Raw genomic sequence first — 19,810 nt, 5'->3', positions numbered from 1 at the left:
CCCTGCTGGGAGGGAGGGAGTTTCATTGCATTATTGTGGCTACATTTCTTCAGATCCTGAGATGGAAGGAGTGGGTGAAAGGCAAAGGACACACTATTAAAATTATTGTTATTATTAACCTCTTTTTGGCAAATCTCTCTGTGCTGACTGCCAGCAGGCAGGGCAGTTTTCCAACACTTTCTCATTACAAAGAGCACAACCATTGAGGACAATTTGGGCTTTGATCTGGTCACAGAGGAGGCTCACTTGACCCCAGAGCCATGGGAGGTGTCAGGTCTGGATTCTGTGGATGGAGTCTCTCCAGCTGCCCTTTTGGTGTCACTCCCAAAGACTGAAATCTCCCTGGAGTGCTGGCAACACTCCCTGCTCTGCTCAGTCATTGCCTGGGCACTTCCCTAGGGCACAAGGGTGACATCCAGGACCCCAACTCCATCCTGGGCTCCACAGCCAGCAGGGCTCACCTGCCCAGCCAGGAAAGCTGGAAGCCTTAGGACAGAGGAAGGTAAGGCTAGGTATCTACGGTCTTTTTCCTTGGAGGAAACCTAGAAATCTTTGTAAACCAACAGATTAGTTAAAAGCCTCCTGCATGCCTGTACTGGTGCTTGTCAGATGACAAGGATGTGATGTTAACATGAGGCCATTGGTTCCCTTAAAATATTGCAGGGTTCCCACCCACATGGGATAAACATGGAAGCAAGTCTTTGGTGGTGAGGGACTGATGGCTCCTCCAGCAGGAAAGTCATCCTGCCCTGTCTCAGCAGGGTCTGATGCCTTATTTTTGTACCTCAGGTGCCACAGAGGCATCATGATATGATGGGGATTTCTGTCCCTGGATTTAGTCCAGACTCTCACTTTTTCCCTTTTTCCAGTTTGTTTCAGATGTTCCTGGCTACAAGAGCAGAGGCCACGCTCTTCCCTTAGCAGATGGAACATAGAAAGAGTCAACCTTACCTCTTCTGGCTAATGATAAACTGCAAGGAATTGTCCTCCCTGCCATATACCTAACCAGCAGTGTGAAAAATAGGGATGGATCCCCATGGCATAACTTGTCCAGATCTTCTCAAGGCTGCTGGGATCTCTGCTCCCTTTGAGCTCTGTGAAAGCAGGACAAGGCTCAGTCACAGCTCCAACCACTCTCCTCCTCTTCAGCCCATAGGAAAAATTACTCGGGCAGCTACAATTACCAGAGGAATCCTTCACCTCAAAGTCCTTGGGAAATGGGTGGAGTTGGCAACTCTGCCTCAGGAGAATTGTTTCAGATTATCAGGGGAGTTGCCTCTGTGGGACACAGAGGAAGTGCCCCTCTCTACTGGGGTACTTCTGCCATATATAACAACATAAACAAAACACAGGGGCCCCAAGATGAGATTTCCAGAAAAGCTTTTTCTCTGGTTGTACATCCAGAAGCATCTGCATGGCTGCCATCTGCTCTGCAAAGGCACTGCTGGAAGTGCCACCAGGGGCATGTCTCACCCCTGTGCAGTTTAAACTCCCCAGGTACCAGGTCCCTCCAAAGCCATGGGTACAGCAGCTGGTGCTGAGTGGGGCTGGGCTGTTTCACAAGCCAGTGTCTCTCACTTTTGTCTTCTGGTTGCCACCCACAGGAGCTCAGAGACAGCACTAGCCAGTGTGGATGGATAGAGACTCCTTCAAGTGTTGCAGAAAGATGCCCCCCAAAATTTGGAAAGTCACCCTGTGCCTCCCTTTGCACGCTATGAACAAAATTACAGAATCACAAAATGGTTTGTAGGGGACTTTAAAGCCCATCCAGTGCCACCCCTGCCATGGCAGGGACACCTTCCACTATCCCAGGCTGCTCCAAGCCCCGTCCAACCTGGCCTTGGGCACTGCCAGGGATCCAGGGGAAGCCCCAGCTTCTTTGGGCACCCTGTGCCAGGGCCTGCCCACCCTCCCAGGGAAGGATTTCTTAAATATCCCATTTAACCCTGCCCCCTGTCAGTGTGAAGCCATTTCCTGTCACTCCAGGCCCTTGTAAATAGTTGTTCTCCATCTTTTTTGGAGACTTCCCTCAGGTACTGGAAAGGGCCACATTCAAGTCACCACAGAGCTTCTCATCTCCAGGCTGAACAATCCCAACTGTCTTAGTCTTTCCTTGTACAAGAGGTGTTCTATCCTTCTGATCATCCTGGTGGCCTCCTCAATTTCTGTCCTTCCTCCTTCATCTTCCCTCCCTCTTCCCAGAAGGCCAAACAAATAAATATCTAAAAGGGTGCCAAGAAGATGGAGCTGGACTCTGCTCAGAGGTGCTGTGCAATAGAACGAGAGGCAACAGGCACAAACTGATGCCCAGGAAGTTCCACCTGAACATGCAAAAGAACTTCATCATTGTGCAGTGACCAACACTGGATGAGATTGTCCAGAGGTGTCAAGCTTTCATTGTTGGAGATATTCCAGAACTGTCTGGAGGCAGTCCTGGGCAATCCATTCAAATCCTTTGAATTTGAACCCATTACACCTCGTTGTAAGAGGACAAGGGGGAATGGGTTCAATTTGAAAGAGCAGGATTTGCTGGGATGTTGGGAGGAAATTCCTCCCTGTGAGGGTGGGCAGGCCCTGGCACAGGGTGCCCAAAGTAGCTGTGGCTGCCCCTGGATACCTGAAAGTGTCCAAGGCCAGGCTGGACAGAACCTGGAGCACCCGGGGACAGTGGAAGGTGTCCCTGCCATGGCAGAGGTGGCACTGGGTGGTCTCTAAGGTCCCTTCCTACCCAAACCATTCTGGGATTCTGTGGCATGTACTCTGGAATGACCCCACTGGAGCAGCAAGGCTGGAGCAGAAGAAGCCCTGTGGTGCCCTGTCCCGTTCAGGCACTCCCTGGAACGCGATAAATGGAGTTAAACTCCCCAGAGCCATTGGCGGGCCCTCCCCCCTCACGGCACCGCCTCACCTGACCGCCCCCCCTCCACGTGACCGCCACCCGCAGTCCTCCTTCGGGTCGGACCGCGTGGGGCCGCTTCCGCTTCCGGCGCTGCCCGGCCCCTCATGGCGGCGCCCTGCGAGGCCGGGGAGCGGCGGCCTTTCGGGAGGCGGCTCCTCACTGACCCCTCCCGGCTTTTCCAGCACAACGCCTGGTGCGTGAGCGCTGCCGCCGCTGCCCGCTCTAGACCCCCGTGAGCCGCCCGGGGTTCTGCTGCCCTGCGGTGCCGCCCGGCGGTGGGGTGGGGGTGGCCGGGGCGGGCTCGCCGCCGCCGCCTCTCCGATTTGCGGTGTCTGTGGCCAGGCGCTGTGTAATGGGCCAGTCCCGACGTGCCCGCTCCGCCTCACGGGGCCCTGACCGCGGTGACCGCCCTCTGCTCCGGACGCGCCTCGAGAGACACCCTGAGGGCGTGGAGCAAGCCGGGGGAGCGGTGGGTGTGGGGCTGGCGGCCGCACAGCGACTGCGGGCCGGGCGGGGACCGGCATCCCCGAGCAGGGCACTGCCCTGTGTGCCCGGTGCTGGTCCGGAGTGCTGCTCTCCGGGGGTCCTGAGCACTTGGAACTGCTCCCTGCGGGGTTCTGGGCCTTGGGGACTGATTCTCTGGGGGCTCCTGAACCTTTGGGATTGATCCCTGGAGTGTCCTGAATCTTCAGGACTGATCAGCAGAGAGTTCTGAGTCATTCTCAACCCCTCCTGAAGCAGTAGCATTCCTCAGGCTCCTGTGGTTGTAGCAATTGTTTTATTGCTGTGGTTAATAAAGGTAAATTACCTTCTGTCGGAATATCCATAACCTGACATTCCTTCAGTAAGGTTGTGCCAAGTGTGTGCTTGGAACAGGAGCTCTTTATGTACATGCAGAAGTTGTTTTAAGTTAGTTAAACATGCAAATTCTCTAATTTGCTGGGAAGTGAAGGTATTTTGCATTTTTGGGGTAAATAGATCCACTTTTGGTCTCTGACTGCTATACCATGTTAAGAATTGGGTGTGTTTAATTTGTAATTAAGTAATATTTATATGTGTCAGCCTGTCATTCCTTCTGGGACTGTTCTATACAAAAGGTATGTTACAAAAGCATATCCTTAGTTTTCCTGTAGAAATTCTCAGTAATCTGTTTTTTCACAGACTTAATATTTAAGCCTTTGTTTTGTGAGTTAAAATCAGAAGACTGATTCCTTGTGAGACAAGTACTGCTTCTTGAGCCTTGTACTCTGCTTTTCATTGACTTGTTTTAATGAAAAAAGGCCAAGTGAATCACTTTAATGACTGCATAGCTGTGTATGTGCATTGAAGTTATTAATAATTCTTAATTCTTTAAAGCTTCCCCTAATTTTCTCATCATTTGATTTCATTTAACAGTTACCTTCCCAAATAACCCAGCTGCCTTTTCTGCTTTAACTTGAGAAAGACGATGTGGTTTTGTGCTGAGTGCTCTCATGGTTTTAGCAAGGATCTATTCTCTTTAAATTTGAGTGAGCATCCAAAATGGGACAGATTTAGGATCCCTCCTGTTTGCAATTCCACGAGTTCCTTCAGGACTAGGACCTGCACATGCTGACTGGGCTGTTGTGCTGGTGCTGGGCTGGAATTGGGGATCACATCTGCACCCCTGTCCATTTGGAGGGCTCTCCAGACCTTTCTCTTTCCTACCATGCTTAGCTCTAGTTCATCTTATTTTTCACAACAGGGATAATGTGGAATGGTCAGAAGAGCAGGAAGCCAGTGCCAGGAGTAAAGTTCAAGAAAACAGCTCACAACTATTGCCACAAGACAAACAAGGTACTTTTGGAGAGTGTCCTCATGTGAGTCAGCTCATGTGTGCCAGGAATGGAACAGTCTGGCCAGAGCCACATCACAACATCATCAGTTCCTCTCTTCCCCATCTCCCAGTCACTCAGAAGGCATTAACACTGCTGTGATAATGGGAAATTGAGGAGGAGGAACCTTTCTGGTCTTAATTTATCTCCCTGTGACTCTTCCACCTTCACTAGAGACTCCTGCTGGTTGGGAGGAGTCAGATTGGGTTGTGCTTCTCTGTCATGATGTGTGTGTTAAATACTTGTTAGTATTCATTGTCAACAAACCTCTCTGAGTGTAGAGTTGTTGCCTCTACTTATTTTTGCTCTTTAAAGCTTAACTGCTAGTATGCAGTTTTTGCTGACTTGCTGTGGAGTGAGCCCTGATCCAAGCTGATTTTCTCTTTAAAGGGTCTGAGAATGTAGTGTCCATATCTCTACAAAGAGATATCCATATCTCTACAAAGCAAACAAACCACATGAGAACAATTTAATCAGAGAAAGAAAAATTATTTTATCTTGATTGTTTATCCTCAGATAGCAAAGGGATTCCAAAGTTTGAATTTTGTATGATTTAAAGGATATTTATCACTCCAAAATGCAGAGCTTACTTGTCTCTGAATCAAGCTCGAGGTGCTCAGGTCTTTGGTTAAGTAATGGTTGAAGCCATTCATAGTTAATAATGCATTTTCTCCACACCTGGTAGAGATCATCTAGTCCCTCAAATGTTGGTGAAATAGTTCTTTGGTGTGATAAGAAACTTATCTGATGATGATCTTGTTATACCCTGCTGAGCTCTAGGGTGTATCTGCTCCTTTTGTGCAAATTAAATCGAGTGTGTCACCGGTCAGATGATGCTGAGCACTACTGGAACTATTGAGACACTTCCATATAGCTTCCAGTTGTGTTCACAATAGCAAATTTAATTCACCAAAGAGTAACCCTCCTAATTTCTTGGACTCCTAGAGGTATCCAGCAGTTTTCCATTGTGATGCCCATTGTGTTGAGCTCATTTTAAAATCTGGTTAGCATTAAAGGGTGCTGTCTGTCATGCTTTGAGAACCTATATACAACTAGGAAATTGTGGAGCAATTTGCTGTTGGAACCGTTTGTCAGAACTCCATGATGTATTTCCCAGAGTGAACAATGGAGGCCAGTCAAATGTTGATGGTTGCTATTCACTGGGAAGCATGTGGAGACAATGGGATGGCTGGAAAGCAGGGAAAGCAGCCCAGGCAAATGTGCCTGAAGGGTCTGGTAGTTTGAGAATCAGGATGTCCAAGGAGGAGAACAAAGGCAGAATATTGGTCATTATGACTGTATTATTCTGTGGATTACTTGGAGATGTCAGGATTTGTTCTGAAGAAGGAGGGAAGCTCTGTGGCTATGTGGAACATGTGTCTCCTGGCTGGGAAAAGAAAGAGAAAGAAATCCAAGTTTCTTGGTTTCCTTTCAGGCTCCATGGTTAGCCCCCTTGCAATTCAGGAGGTCCCTGGTTCTCTTCTGGTCTTTTTGAACAGTTACTTTTGTTTGCTCTTCTTTTGCACAGTGAAGGGGTGAGCATGGGCTTGGCTTTGGGGGTATGCTCTTACAAAGGTGAGCAGGAAGTCAGGAGTCCTTATCAGGGAAGTCTCTGGAGGAATCTGGCTTGCACACTGATGGCACTGTGAACTAATACTCCAAAAAGGGCCTGAAATAAGTGTGATGTGAACTTTTCTGGCAGGAAGCCACAGTCATATGTTTGCTTAAATCTGTTTCTTGTATGATCTTTGTCAGCTGGCCCTTAATTTTTTGTATTTACATTGATACTGATCATTTATTCAGGGCTTTGAAAACAGCAGGCTCCAAGGTAAATGAGCTTTAAATAAAGCTTCCCCACATGTAGTTTGGAGTATGACAGCTCTTCAATAGCATCCAACAGAATTTCAAGCTAATGTAACAAAGGAAGAGTACAATGTCTTCTTCACCAGTGTAATGTGGCAAAAATATGGGCAATCCAAAATGGCTGGGCTGGAATTATGTGCCTGTGTCTCAGGTGAGCATTCCACAGCAGTCAGGCTGTCATGGAATTGTTGGAGATGAGCAGGAATCAGGATCTGTATTTTTGTTAGGTGAAAGAGAGTTTCAGCCTCAGAAGCCTTGCATATTCCTGCTGGTACATGGGAGAAAGAAAGTTTAGGGTAGAGTGTGCAAGGGTTTGGGTCAACAGTGCTTCTTTCAGCATCAGCAGTCACTGACTCCTTCCATGCAAACAGTGAACTGACCTGGCCCTGTTCACTGTGACCTACAGTGAGATCATGGTGCAAACTTACTGCTTGTGTCTAATACCAGACATTAAAGTTTCCTTCATCTTCGTGTGTAAGAACCAGGCTTCTTAAAAGGAGAAAATCCTTGTAGTTGAGGTAAAGAGATTATTTTTTATATAGCTCTTTGTGCTGCAGGGATATATCCTACTAAAAATAGACATATGACTGATTAAGTGCTTCTTTGTTAAAGCCATTTTTGTCTATATTTGGCTGAGGCTACATATTTTTCCAGGTGTTCTGAGTTCACTTTACAATCTCACTTTGAAACAGTTTTATGTTCTTCAGGAAGACAAATAAACAGCAGTTCAGCTAATAACACCCTACAGTCATTTTTATTCAGTAATGCATTTGTTGCCATCCAAAGATGGTTGAGGAGTTACTTATTATTGGCATGCAATTGGGATTTCTGGCCATGGATGTTAATGTCTGTAGGTGATTTCAAGCACAGGATGCTATAATTAGGTTAGTTCCCAGAACAAAGAACTCATCCCATTGATGAAGTCATAGAAAGTCACTTGGATTTGTAGCTTCCCGTGGAAGAAATAGTTCCCCCAGACTGTACTTGATCTGAAATCTGTGAAAGTGTGTGGAAATAAGTTTGTAGGTGACTCAAATTTCACTTGATCATGGCTTTGTAAGAGCTTTTCCAGCTCCCTGTAATCACCTCTTGCTCCTGAAGTGAACCATTTGATGTGAAAGTGCTGCTGCTCAAATTAATTCTGTTCATCTTTAGCTTGTCCACCTTAGTTCTCCACTGCTACTTTAATGCAGTGGTCACTGTTGATTCCCCTCTTTTGTTTTAGTTCATAAATGTGTGATGCTCTGACATGCACAGAACTATGGAAAGTAAAGTTATCTGGACTGGACTCCAGCAAAATGTGGAAAACATGCTGTCCTGTTACCTGCAGGATTGCATAAATTCTAACTGAGCTTCCTGCCAGGCAGGGAGAGTTGACTCTTTTGATTTTTTGTTGATTTTTTGGTTTCTCCACCTGAAAATAAGAGCAGTGTGTTGGACAGGAGCTTTCAGCTCCAGGCAGCTCTCAGAAAATTCCTTAGGAGTTGTGCTTTACACTTAATGTCACCAGGCTCCAAATTAATTGTTCCAGTGAGCTGAACAAGTCAGTGTTAGAGATGGAAGTAAAACCTGGATTTCTTTAATCCAATCTCCTTCAAAGAGCCTTTTTCTGTTGCAGCTTCCTTTAAATCCTACCAGGAGACAGAGTTTCCTCTTCTCTCTTTTCCCTTTTTAAGTCTTAACAAAGTGACTGTGAGGACATAGGCTGAGTGTTTGTGTAGGATTGCAAATTTAAATAAAGGATTTTCAGTCAATAATGTCACTTATTACAGCAGGTTGGTGCATAGGTACCTGCAGTGATCCCTCACTCTCTGAACTGATTAAACCCTGAGACCTTCTGATTTGATGCCTGGTGATGTTTTTGCTTGTGTTCACAGAGGAATATGAGGTAAATGCTAAGAAATACTGGGATGACTTCTATAAAATCCACGAAAATGGCTTCTTCAAGGACAGGCACTGGCTGTTCACTGAATTTCCTGAGCTGGCACCTCACAGGAACTCAAGCCAAAATGGAGATTCTGTGCATGGATTTAGTAACAAAGAAGAATCCAAAAAGGAAGGGCTGGGAAGCTGTGAAATTTGCCATTGCTCGTTGGAAACCAGGACAGAGAGACAGTTAAACCTGATAAAAAGCCCACCTGGAGGCCACACGGAGGAGTTGGCTGCACAGAAAAGCAGTGATGGGCATTACCCAGGAGCAGCTGCATCTTACCGGATATTAGAGGTAAGAGCTGGAAATCAAAGTCACACATCAAAGCCTCTCTTGTGTCAGTGTGACTGGGGCATAAAAATGTGTGTCACTGTCAAACAGCAAGGGAGGGAATGATTGCCTTCAGTCAGTAAAATGCAAAAATTGGAGGGTAGTTTAGAACTGAACTAAATCTCTTGGGATTCTTTTGGTTCAGAATTAGCAGAGCACAAGAACCATAAGAAGTTTACAAGTTTAAAAGCCAAACTATTGCTATCAGATGTTCAAACAAGTGTTTTAAGGTCATCTTTTGAAGAAGCTGATTCTTCTACTCTGTATAAAGCTTTCCCTTCTGTCCTGATTCAGGGCAAATCTGGGAGGAAACTTACAAAGCGGTTTCTCTGGAAAGCAGATTCAAGTGGCCCCTCCCACAACTGGTTCAGGAAAATATTTCCCAGGAGAAAAGTGGAAAAAAGCTGTTTATTTAACAAGCAAAGTATTCACAGGCATAAAAATGAATAATACTGAATGATAAAACCTCTCACTGTTCTGAAGAGATGGCACCTTCAGAAAACCCCTGTCGTGGTGTGTAGCTTGGCTCACTCAGTCTGTTATCAGTCCCTCAGTGCTGGAATGCTGCATCCTGGGCCCTGGTGGGCCACAGATGTGTGCTCCCAGTGTTCTGGGGTTTTAGCCCAGAGCAGGGTCGATCAGTTCCAAGGAAAAGATAAACCACAGTCCGGGGAACTTCGCTAGCTCAGCTAGCTAATAACTAAAAGTAAAGGAGAGTTCTCTCCCACTGCCTGTCTTGCAGACAACACAATCCATGAGAAGGAACACAGAGCAGAAGGAGCAAGTACAGTTTCTGCAAACAAACTGCACACTTCTTCTCTCCTCCTTCGCTCTTGGAACCAGTCTTAAAGATGCAGAACTTAACATCCAGCATAAACAGAACTGACAAGCAGGGATGCAAGCATCATCTAGTCACCCTAGGACACCTTGTCATTGTCTTCTGCATGTTTGTGTTGACTCCTATTTGCCTTGGGAGATGTGAAACAAAGCAACGAAGCCAAGAATGTAAAGATGCTCTTGGGTTTGTTCCTTAGGGCCCTTGTGATAACAGGGAATCCCAAACTGATACAGGCTTTGTCCCAGAGAAGTTTGTGGCAATTTTAAGTATTGGACGGCTCACAGCTGGTTGTGACCTTTTTGCTCTGTCACCTCTAGTTGTTCACTGTAGATATTACTGGATTTGTTTATTACTTAGCATTATATGAAAGTCCTGCCCTTCCAGGGAGAGTTAGTATGAACTGTCCTGAATTTTTAAATTTAATTTGACACTTTTACGATTTCCTCAGACTACAGTGTTCTCAACGTGCATCTCCTATCTCACCTGAGTGAGCTCTTTAACTTGCAGCTGTCACTGCAAACCCTCTATGGTGTTTTTTGCTCAGTCTGTTTCAATTTTACTGATTCTTTAAACATTCAGAGGCAGATTCCCTAAACCCAGTTGTGTGAGCCATCATCTCTTCAAATGGGAACAAGCAGAAGGAGTAATTAGAGTAAAGCAAACCTAACTTCTCCATTGCTCTGATTTTCTATGGAAGTGTATGTAACTCATCCATGGCCTTTGCCCGTGCTTCAGTGACTCATTCAGGTTGTTATGCTTGGGATTCCAGCAAAAACAGCTTTCAAAAGAGTAACAATGTATAGCTTGTTACTAAGATTTTGACAAGAGCTTGCTTAGTGGTTTCCCACACATGTAATCCTGTTCCTCAGACCTTAACAGGCTCAGATCTTGCATGGACACTTCAGAATAGTCACTGCCATTCTCAGCTTTACTAATGTGTAGTTCTTCGTTACATGGCTGTAGAGAGATGATTGAAAATTATCTGCATGTACATGCTGAAGGAATGATTTTCACTGTATGCATCTGCTCTGTTTATGCAGGTTGGCTGTGGGGCTGGGAATACAGTCTTCCCAATTTTACAAACCAACAAGTAAGTAGAGACAAGACAAGAGGAAATGGCTTCCCACTGCCAGAGGGCAGAGATAAATGGGATATTAGGAAGGAATTGTTCCCTTTGAGGGTGGGGAGGCCCTGGCATGGGTTGTCCAGAAAAGCTGTGGCTTCCACATTCCTAGAAGTGTCCAAGGCCAGGTTGGACAGGGCTTGGAACACCTTGGTCTAGTGGAAGGTGTCTCTGCCCATAGCAGGGGTGGAACTGGATGATCTTTAACATTCCTCCAAGCCCACACCATTCTGGGATTCTGTGAAGTAATTGTCAGTAGGCTTTTACCTGCATGAGATACCAGCCTCTGAAAAACAATTGGAAAAATGTTCCATGACAAGCTCAGAGAAAAGCCAAATGCTAATGGTATCTTTGCCATCTGCAGCTTCAGGTTATTGTGTTTTGAGCTTGGAAGCCCTTGGTTTTAGCTTTAAAATAAAAAGGAAGCAGTCAGTTCCATATGAAAAGAATGGACATAAAGGAGCAATGGAATCCATCAGATTTTGCACAAAAACTGAAGCCTAGGATTTCTGGGCTTTGTGCATTTGAAACACTCCTTAATTCCTCAACATAAATGATGAGTTTCTTTGATTTATTGCAGTGACCCAGGCTTGTTCGTTTATTGCTGTGATTTTTCTACAGCAGCTGTGGATCTTGTCCAGGTAATCTCAGGGGTGACTTACGAAGATGTGGGAAGTATCTGGGGCCAATTGCCCATTTACACAAATCTATACCAGCTGCCAGTGACTCTCTGGCTGTGCTGGCAGCTTTCTGGTTTTAGCCAGCCCTGGTGCTGACCCTTGCACTGGGAAATCTGGAAAGTGAGCCATCAAAGATAGTGGAAATTAGGGAAGTAAAAGTTCTCAAAATGTCACATTGGCAGCCAACAAGTCAGACAGATTTTCTTCCCCTGTGGTTGGCAGTACTTTTCTCAATGCAGTGTTCTTTTAGCTGAGTAACTTGAAAAAAACTCAAACCTTGAAAACATTCAGGCTGTTTTTTAACAGGAACTTAAGCTGGTTTTGGTTTATTTGTGTCACTGTCACCACAGTTCTGGGAACATGGTCTGATTTCTTCTGTACAAGCACCTGAGGAGGGATCGTGTTTGTGGTGCAAGAGGTTGGAGTTTGGTCAAAGGACAAATACCACTGATAAATTTCTGGTCAAGGCAGTACTGAGAATATATGAAGTATCAAATGCAATCCTGAGATGACAGGGGAGCATAGCACCACAGTCAGCATCCATTTCATCTTTTGTATGTGACACAAGCACTGTTTGTAGAGGCTTCTGCAATCTGTAGCAGCAACTAAATCTGATTTTTTAAGGCTGTAACTGTAGTCAATCAAGTTTTATTTTTGGGGTATAGGGAATATCTGTTTGTAGATTAAATGAATATTGATTTCAGTGATGCAGAGAGGTGCCCTGATACTCTCACTTATGTAAAGGTTTCCAATTTATCAGTATAAATCTCTCATTTCTTACCACTGTTAGTGGAAATTCTGACCTTAAAATTGTGATCAACCCTGGTCCAGTTTTATGGGGTTTTTTGATTGACTGTAACAAGACCAAAGCTCTTTGTAAATCTCCTGTGTGTAAATATTTTTTCACACTTCACACCTGTTCCTTGCCTGACCAAGGAATATACCTGACACAAAAGTCCAGTGAGACTGCAACAGATCTCTGGACAGACCTCTTGATAATGTGAAATTTAAAATACTCCATATAATACTAATAATCCATATAGTCCAGCTAATACTGAGATCAGGGTCTGCTACTAATATTCTTAATTTCTCTCCCTCAAATACAGAACAATGCAGAATATGATTCTTCTCGCTGCTTTGCATTTGTCCATGACCTGTGCAATGACCAAAGTCCTTTCCCAATGCCAGAGGAGAGTCTTGACATTGTTATTCTTATCTTTGTCCTCTCAGCAATTCTCCCAGAGAAGTAAGTTTTAATAATTCCTTCTGATTGCAGAAGATAATCCTTCTATGACTGGAGTTCTTTAATAATGTCCTATCAAGGAAAATTAAAGTTTGTTCTGTTTGTGGTCCAGTTTTCCACGAAGCCTCAGCCAACAAAATTTGCAGGTATTTGCTGTTATAACCAATTCTGACAGAGGACAGGGTGATCGTTGCTTGGATCACTGTTCTGAGCCCCAGCCACACTGAGCACTCACTTTGGAAAGTATTCTGCTGGATTTTCAGGCTCATGGGGTAGATTAATTTCTAACATGGAAGGCAGCAAGAAAGAAGGGTTCAGGTTCAGGAAAAATGTAAAGAAAGCGCTGTAGTCTTAGTGTGATAATTGTTGCAACCTACACTAGTCTCTTTTTTGGTTCCCTTTAGTTTTACTTCACAACACTTCTCTTCAAGTTTGCTTACTACTTGTTTTGCAGAAACTAGTGAAGATCCTTTTGTAATCAGTAAGAGAGAGCAGTTAATCCCTGCTGTGGCAGGATGTTATCCTTGTAGGAAAAAAGCATAATCGGACAATGTCAAAAAATAAAGGCCAAATAAAATGAACCCACCTGACTCTGGGAGAGCTCAGAATTGAGCTTTGGGTAGCTCTTCACATGAAGTTGAAATGTAAAGAACTTTATTCCATCTTTTTGGAAGGAAAGAAACACAGTTTTGCAGCTTGTTGAGTGCTCCTGGTTTGTTCTTCTCTCAGAATGCAGTGCATTGTGACCAGACTGAGTCGCCTTCTGAAACCAGGAGGAATGATCTTGTTGCGAGATTACGGCCGTTATGATCTTGCCCAGCTTCGGTTCAAGAAAGGTATTTCCTTTCCCCTGGGAATTCTTGCCCCGTCACTAGTAGATTCTGCTTCTCTGAAAGCTGTGTCTGCCCTGTTTGGAGGCAGCTCATTAACTCTGCAAAGCACAGTGTGTGCTGGAGAAGGGCCTGTTGTTGGATGGCAGTTGTTGATTTTTAAGTGATCACTGGTAACTGTATGTTTATATCTGTCTTCTCTTAGGTCAATGTCTGTCTGATAACTTCTATGTAAGAGGTGATGGCACCAGAGTCTACTTCTTTACACAAGGTAGGAGGCCAGAAACATCCTTCTGACTCTCTTCACCACTTCTTGTCCCTGTGCCCTCCTGATCGGCCGCTAGATCTTTTCAGCCTCTTTCTTGGAGCACTGTGAAATGTTAAGTATCTCCCAATTAAACAGTGGCCTGGGCTTCTCAGCTTCTGGTGCAAGCATGACATGGTCAATTTCCTTAGTGGAAAATCCTTTAAGAGGAAAACTGGTGTGTGTGCTACCCTGGGAGGGGTGGGATTGGAGGAGCTCTCCTTGTATATTGGCTGCAGATGATGGAGAGAGATGGACACCACTTAGCAGGCCTTCCCTTAATTTTCCTGCTCTCCTGTGAGGAAATCAGAAGGGTGTGGTTCAGCATGGAGCTGAGGCAGCCCCTCCAGTTCAGCTGCTGCTTGGTGTTAGCAGCAGTTGTTATTCTCCTGTTTATCACCAGCTGCACCTCCAGTCCCTCCACTACAGGCCTCTGAGCCCAGTCAGTTCTAGAGCATTGGCACAACTGAACTGTTCCCCTCTGCACAACTCGTATTTGGCACAACAAAATGAATGTTTAATGCATGTTTGGTGAATACTTCACAATGGAAAGCATCTGATAAAGAAGCACAAGCTGAAACCTGTCAAACTTTTCCTACAGAAACTCCAGACAAACCACGTGCTCTGGGAGTAAGCTCTGCTGCTCAGCAGGACTGGGGCACTGTGAGACTTACTTGTTTGGTCAGGATTATCTGCCAGTGGAATTGTTGAGGCCTCAAGGGCTCTTAGTGCTTTAATTGGGCCCCAACAGGGTGTGGGGGATTTTTTTTTCCCAAATTTAACCTTAATGAATCCCATTCCCCTCCAGCCTAGGCAGCACAGATCTTACTGCCACTATTTAAAAGCATAGGTCTGATCCTGTTCTTTGGTCTTGTGGACTCTGAAATTCCTCTGGGCAAGGGGGAAGTAATAGCTCTGTCCCAGCTTGCCAGAAGATGCTCCTTAATTACTTACTACAAGCAGTATGCTTATTTGAAATTGCTGCTGATTCCTTTGTCAAGTCTGTAGTTCTAGATGTACTCCAAATAATTCTTTCCTTCTTTGCTAGAAGGAAAACTTGAAAAACTGTGATGTTAAACTCCCCTAGTAAAGTACTTATCTTGTTTGATACCTGTGAGCAGGTATCAGTTAAAGAAAAGCTATGGTCTCCTCAGTTTCCTTCTCTTTGCTTCCAGATGAGTTAGATCATCTGTTCACCACAGCTGGGCTGGAAAAAGTCCAGAATCTGGTTGATCGGCGATTGCAAGTGAACCGTGGGAAGCAGATGACGATGTATCGGGTGTGGATCCAGTGCAAGTACTGCAAACCCAGCACCCTTCAGCCATGAGGCATGTGGACTGTGGGCTGGAGCCTCTTCATCTCCTCCTTGGTGACATGTGTGTGATGCCATTCTGCACACCCATGACCTCAGTGCCTTGTACCATGCCTGGCATCACTTCAAGTGAGTTTTGCTAAGGATCAATGCCCTGAGAGTAGAGCAAGCATTTTAGATGTCATAGAATCACAGAATATACTGAGTTGGGAAGGACCTGTGAAGATCAAGTCCAACTCCTGGCCCTGCACAAGACACCCCAACAATTCCACCCTGTGCCTGAGCACATTGTCCAAACACTCCTTGAGTTCTGGAAGCTTTGGGCGGTGACCCATTCCCTGAGGAACCAGTTCAGTGCCCAGCCACCCTTTGTGGGAAGAACCTTTTCCTGATATCCAGCCTAATCCTCCCTGGACACAGCTGTACCATTTTCTCAAGTCCTATCCCTGGTCAGGAGAGTGAAGAGATTGGTTCCTGCCCCTCTGCTATCCCTCAGGAGAATGTTGAAGATCCCAGTGAGGTCTGACCTCAGTCTCCTCCAGCTGAATAGACCAAGTGCCCTCAGCCAGTCCTCATATGGCTTCCCCTCAAGGCCCTTCACCATTCTCATGGCCCTTCTTTGGATGGTCTCTCATGGCCTAATGTCTTCTTTATATTGTGGTGCTCAAAACTGCCCCCAGCACTGGAGGTGGGGCTGCCCCAAAGCAGAGTAGGACAATCCCCTGCCTGACCAGGAATGCTTTACCTAATGCCCCAGGACACAGATGTCCTTCCTGGTGCCAGGACACTGCTGACTCATGTTCAACTTGCCATGGACCAAGACTCCCAAGTCCCTTCCTCAGCCGCTCTCAGCCTCATTCCCCAGTCCACCCACACATCGAGGCTTGCCCCTTCCCACATGCAGAATCCAGCACTTCCCCTGTTGAACTTCCCACAATTGGTGATGCCCATTTCTCTGATTTGTCAAGGTTTCTCTGGAGGCCCTCTCTGCCCCTGAGAGACTTGACAGCTCCTCCCAGTTCAGTGCAGACAGCAAACTTCCTAAGTATTCCTTCAAGTCCTGCATCCAGGTCATTAATGTGGATGTTGAAGAGCACAGGCTTGAGAAGATGCCCTTTAAGTGTCATGCTACTGGTCTGCGTTTTAAAAATTATTTATGGTTTTATTCTAAGAGATGGTCATGGTGTCTTACAGCAGCTGAGCAAGTTGAGTAGCTACTTGCTCATACTCTGGATTTCCACATGAAACAGGAGAGCTCTGACCTTGTCTCTGTCTTGTGTACTCTTGTGTTGGCAACAAGCATACAAAGGATAAACCTGCTCTTCTCTGCAACTGCTCACTGATATGAATCCCTTGGCCAGCTTATCTTGTGCAGCTATTTCCTAGTCATTCAGGTGTGTGCCAATCCATGAGTTAAAATACATTGATCTGAAGGCAGGAACTGAGACTATGTGAGTCTCTCTGTACCAGCTTTCCCTAGATGATTCAAGGTGTGGAGAAAGCAAATGATGCTGTTCTGCCCTCATTGTCCACAAGAATGTCCTCCCAGGGAATCAGCAAATAATAGCTCAGATGCTATAAATTACTCTCAGGCAGGGTTCAGGTTTTCAAAAGTTTGCTGCTGATGCCGATTTTAGGGCACCTTCAGAGTGCAGCAGATCAGAAGCAGCTAACAGGACCAGGGTTTATAAATAATTACCTGCTTTTCCTACTGGCTGCAGCTCACAGGTCACAAACTACCCTGCCATGGTGATGTGCTAAACCAAAACACATGAGACACTTTCTTTAATCTGAAATCTCCAGGAGGTTTAATTTTTGCACTCTTGTTTCATTTCTTAAGAGGATGCCAACACTGTGGCTTGCAGAAGGGATTTCCCTGTCTTTGACAGCAAAAGCCTTTTAGCTCAGCTTGTTTTCTTCTGTTATTTTTAGAGTGTGGTACGACAGATATTAGAATAAGTTTCATGCTTTTCAGTGTTGGTTTGATTAATGTAAATCGTGCTTGCAAAGACTGTAGCAGTGGGAAACAAAGTGACATGGACCCCCTTATGCATCCAAAGGAGATTGCTTTATGGTAGAAATCGCCCTTTTTTATACCTTTAATCTCCACCTGACGTAACTGAAACCAAACCCAGGCCTAACAGAACTTAACAGAAAGAGGGCACCCATTGGCTGGCTCAGCGGCAGCGCTGCTGTCCGCACATCCTATCACCCAATCAGTTTCCTGTGCATACACTGTCCACACATTCCTTCAGCCAGTCAGCTTCCTGCTCATACACTGGCCATGTGTTCCTTCAGCCAATCAGCTTCCCACTCACACAACTGTCCGTGTGTTCCTCCAGCCAATCACAACCTCACTCCCAGCTTGTGTCTCTCCTCACCCATTACTGCCTCTCAGGTCTCAACCAACTGCCACCATCCGGCCTGCAGCTGTGCCTTTCCCACAGGGCCTTCTGGTGAGCATAACCTGAGCAACTTTAACAGTTATACCCCCGTATCCCTCATCTCCCTGCCTGTTTTCTTTTTTTTTATTAGCCAACAAAAACCTACAAGAAAAAACCTAAACAACTCCTAAAACATTAATAACAGTGACAACAATAATAACTATAAAAACTTTTCAAAAACTGTAACATGCTTATAACATAGCAACTATATGCACATGGAATCAGAATGGTGCAACAAAAGGTCGCACACGCTGTAATGGAATCCACTCTATGTGGTGGCCTGTGGAGACAGAGGCTTAACCTCTTCCCCATGTCATTTAGTCCAGGGGTCCTTTCCATTGTCCAGTTAATTTACCATTAAATTTTATTTTACCAAAGTCCTTTACCATTACTGGAGATCTTAGATGAGTCTTAGTGTTGAAGGAATACTGTCTCTCACAAGCAGTTTGTCCTGTCTCATCCCAATTTAAAAAAATTCAGGACATATAAGGCTTTAGCTAATCTGCCATGAGGACACCCCAGCTCCCTGTCTTTTTGGTTTTCAAGCATGGTTTTTAGGGTTCTATGGGCTTGCCCTGTGGGAGAGTGGGGAATGCCCCTATGGTGAAACACACCCCATTGCTGCAAGAAGTTAGCAGCTCACTCTGAGGTCTAGGCCGGTGCGCTCATGGTGTTGGGAAGGCCAAGAGTGGTGAAACAGGTGCGCCAGTGCCCGATGGTGTCACAGGCCTTCTCTCTGCTATGAGAAGTTCCATTAGGAAATGGGAATAAGTGTCAATAGAAGCATGAACATATCTCAAATAACCAAACTCTGGGATATGGGTAATACCAATTTGCCAAATGGAGTTAGCTGTTAAACCTTGGGTGTTAGTACCTTCTGCTAAAGGAGCAAGAGCAATCCCACAACAGGAAGGACAAGACAACGGGGTATCACGAGCCTGTGAGGAGGTCAATTGAAATTGTTTGCAAAGAGAACGAGCATTCTGGTGGAAAAAGCCATGAGACAACTTGGCCTGAACAAAAGTATTTGGTACCACACCGGTCATCACAGTAATATCTGCATAGTTACTACCTTCTGCAATAGGCCCAGGTAAACCTGTGTGGGAGTAAACACGTAACACATAAAAATCATGTTGCTGGCTGATAATCAAAGTCCACAGTAAACAAAAGATGGTTATTAACATGCATTAAATAGGAAGATTCTAAACGGAATGCAACATTGGCAGCATATGAGGAATCAGTTGTGATGTTAAGTGGTTCCTGTGGAAATAACTGAAAGTGATATCGGATAGCAGCCAATTCTAAAATTTATATGGAAGCATCTTTTAACATTAATACCCTTTTATGCCACTGAGCAGAGTCACCTCCACACCAAATCACTGGAGTTTTGTTGGTTTTGCTGGATGTGTCTGTAAAAACAGTTGGTCCATTGACAGGGGGTCATGCTGCAGCGACTCTTTGCATGCAAGGGGAGGTTACCTATCTCTGTCCATAAACAATGGGATAATGGATAGATAATTGTCCAGAAAAATATGCAAGTACAATTTGAAAGTTAGTGTCTTCTGATAGTAACCATGCAAAATTTCTTGCCGTGTCTTTACTTGCAGGTTATGTAAATGGTATGTGGATCTAGCTTGGCTGTTGAGAGTTTGTAGTCGCTCTTTGCTTTTCTTAATTGAATTAGAAGACATATCATTAACAGTTCACACAGTCTTTGTTGTGTGAGGTAAGCATAACTATTCTAACACGTGTAAAGGGTCTTTATCATTAACAAACCATCAAAACAGAGCAAAAGGTTGAAATTTGCTAGCAGTTATAACGAGGTACACAGATTAATCAGGATCCCATCTCCAACTTTGTCGGTTTTCTAGTGCTCGAGCACAGTGTGCAAAGGCAGTTTTAGCTTCTGGGGTCAGTTGTCGTAGCAAATGTGGGTAGGGGTTTCCTCTGAGTAAGTCAAATAAAGGGTAAAAGTTCTGTAGATAGACCCAAAACAGGATGCAACCAATTCAAGGAACCTGGGAGTTTCTGTAGTTCATTTAAAGTTAGGGTGTCTTTAACACAAAACCGTAAAGGCTTAGGACTGATAGTCTGTTGAGTAATTTTCCACCCCAGATGATACCACGGGGACTCACGTTGCAGCTTTTCAAGTGCCACAATG

At 45.1% G+C, this 19,810-nt stretch overlaps 1 protein-coding gene across 1 annotated transcript; it reads left to right on the top strand.

Annotated features, from left to right (window-relative positions):
• Positions 1-2,945: 2,945 nt before the first annotated feature.
• On the top strand, positions 2,946-16,471 carry LOC135458317 (tRNA N(3)-methylcytidine methyltransferase METTL2-like). Its single transcript, XM_064733380.1, has 9 exons — positions 2,946-3,092; positions 4,623-4,714; positions 8,493-8,839; positions 10,754-10,803; positions 11,417-11,477; positions 12,623-12,762; positions 13,489-13,595; positions 13,795-13,860; positions 15,069-16,471. The coding sequence occupies exons 1-9, from the start codon at positions 3,004-3,006 to the stop codon at positions 15,218-15,220; spliced, it is 1,104 nt and encodes a 367-aa protein (XP_064589450.1). The 5' UTR covers positions 2,946-3,003; the 3' UTR covers positions 15,221-16,471.
• The last annotated feature ends 3,339 nt before the right edge of the window (positions 16,472-19,810 follow it).

The sequence above is a fragment of the Zonotrichia leucophrys genome, chromosome 27 (assembly GCF_028769735.1).
Source record: "Zonotrichia leucophrys gambelii isolate GWCS_2022_RI chromosome 27, RI_Zleu_2.0, whole genome shotgun sequence".
Classification (NCBI taxonomy): domain Eukaryota; kingdom Metazoa; phylum Chordata; class Aves; order Passeriformes; family Passerellidae; genus Zonotrichia; species Zonotrichia leucophrys.
This window is presented reverse-complemented; position numbering and strand designations above follow the sequence as displayed.

Excerpts from the sequence above, each read along its gene's own strand:
- LOC135458317 (XM_064733380.1), top strand. The coding sequence starts at position 3,004 with ATGGCGGCGCCCTGCGAGGCCGGGGAGCGGCGGCCTTTCGGGAGGCGG. Across the intron at positions 8,840-10,753 it reads CATCTTACCGGATATTAGAG|GTTGGCTGTGGGGCTGGGAA; the intron begins GTAAGAGCTGGA and ends CTGTTTATGCAG. Across the intron at positions 13,596-13,794 it reads CCAGCTTCGGTTCAAGAAAG|GTCAATGTCTGTCTGATAAC; the intron begins GTATTTCCTTTC and ends GTCTTCTCTTAG.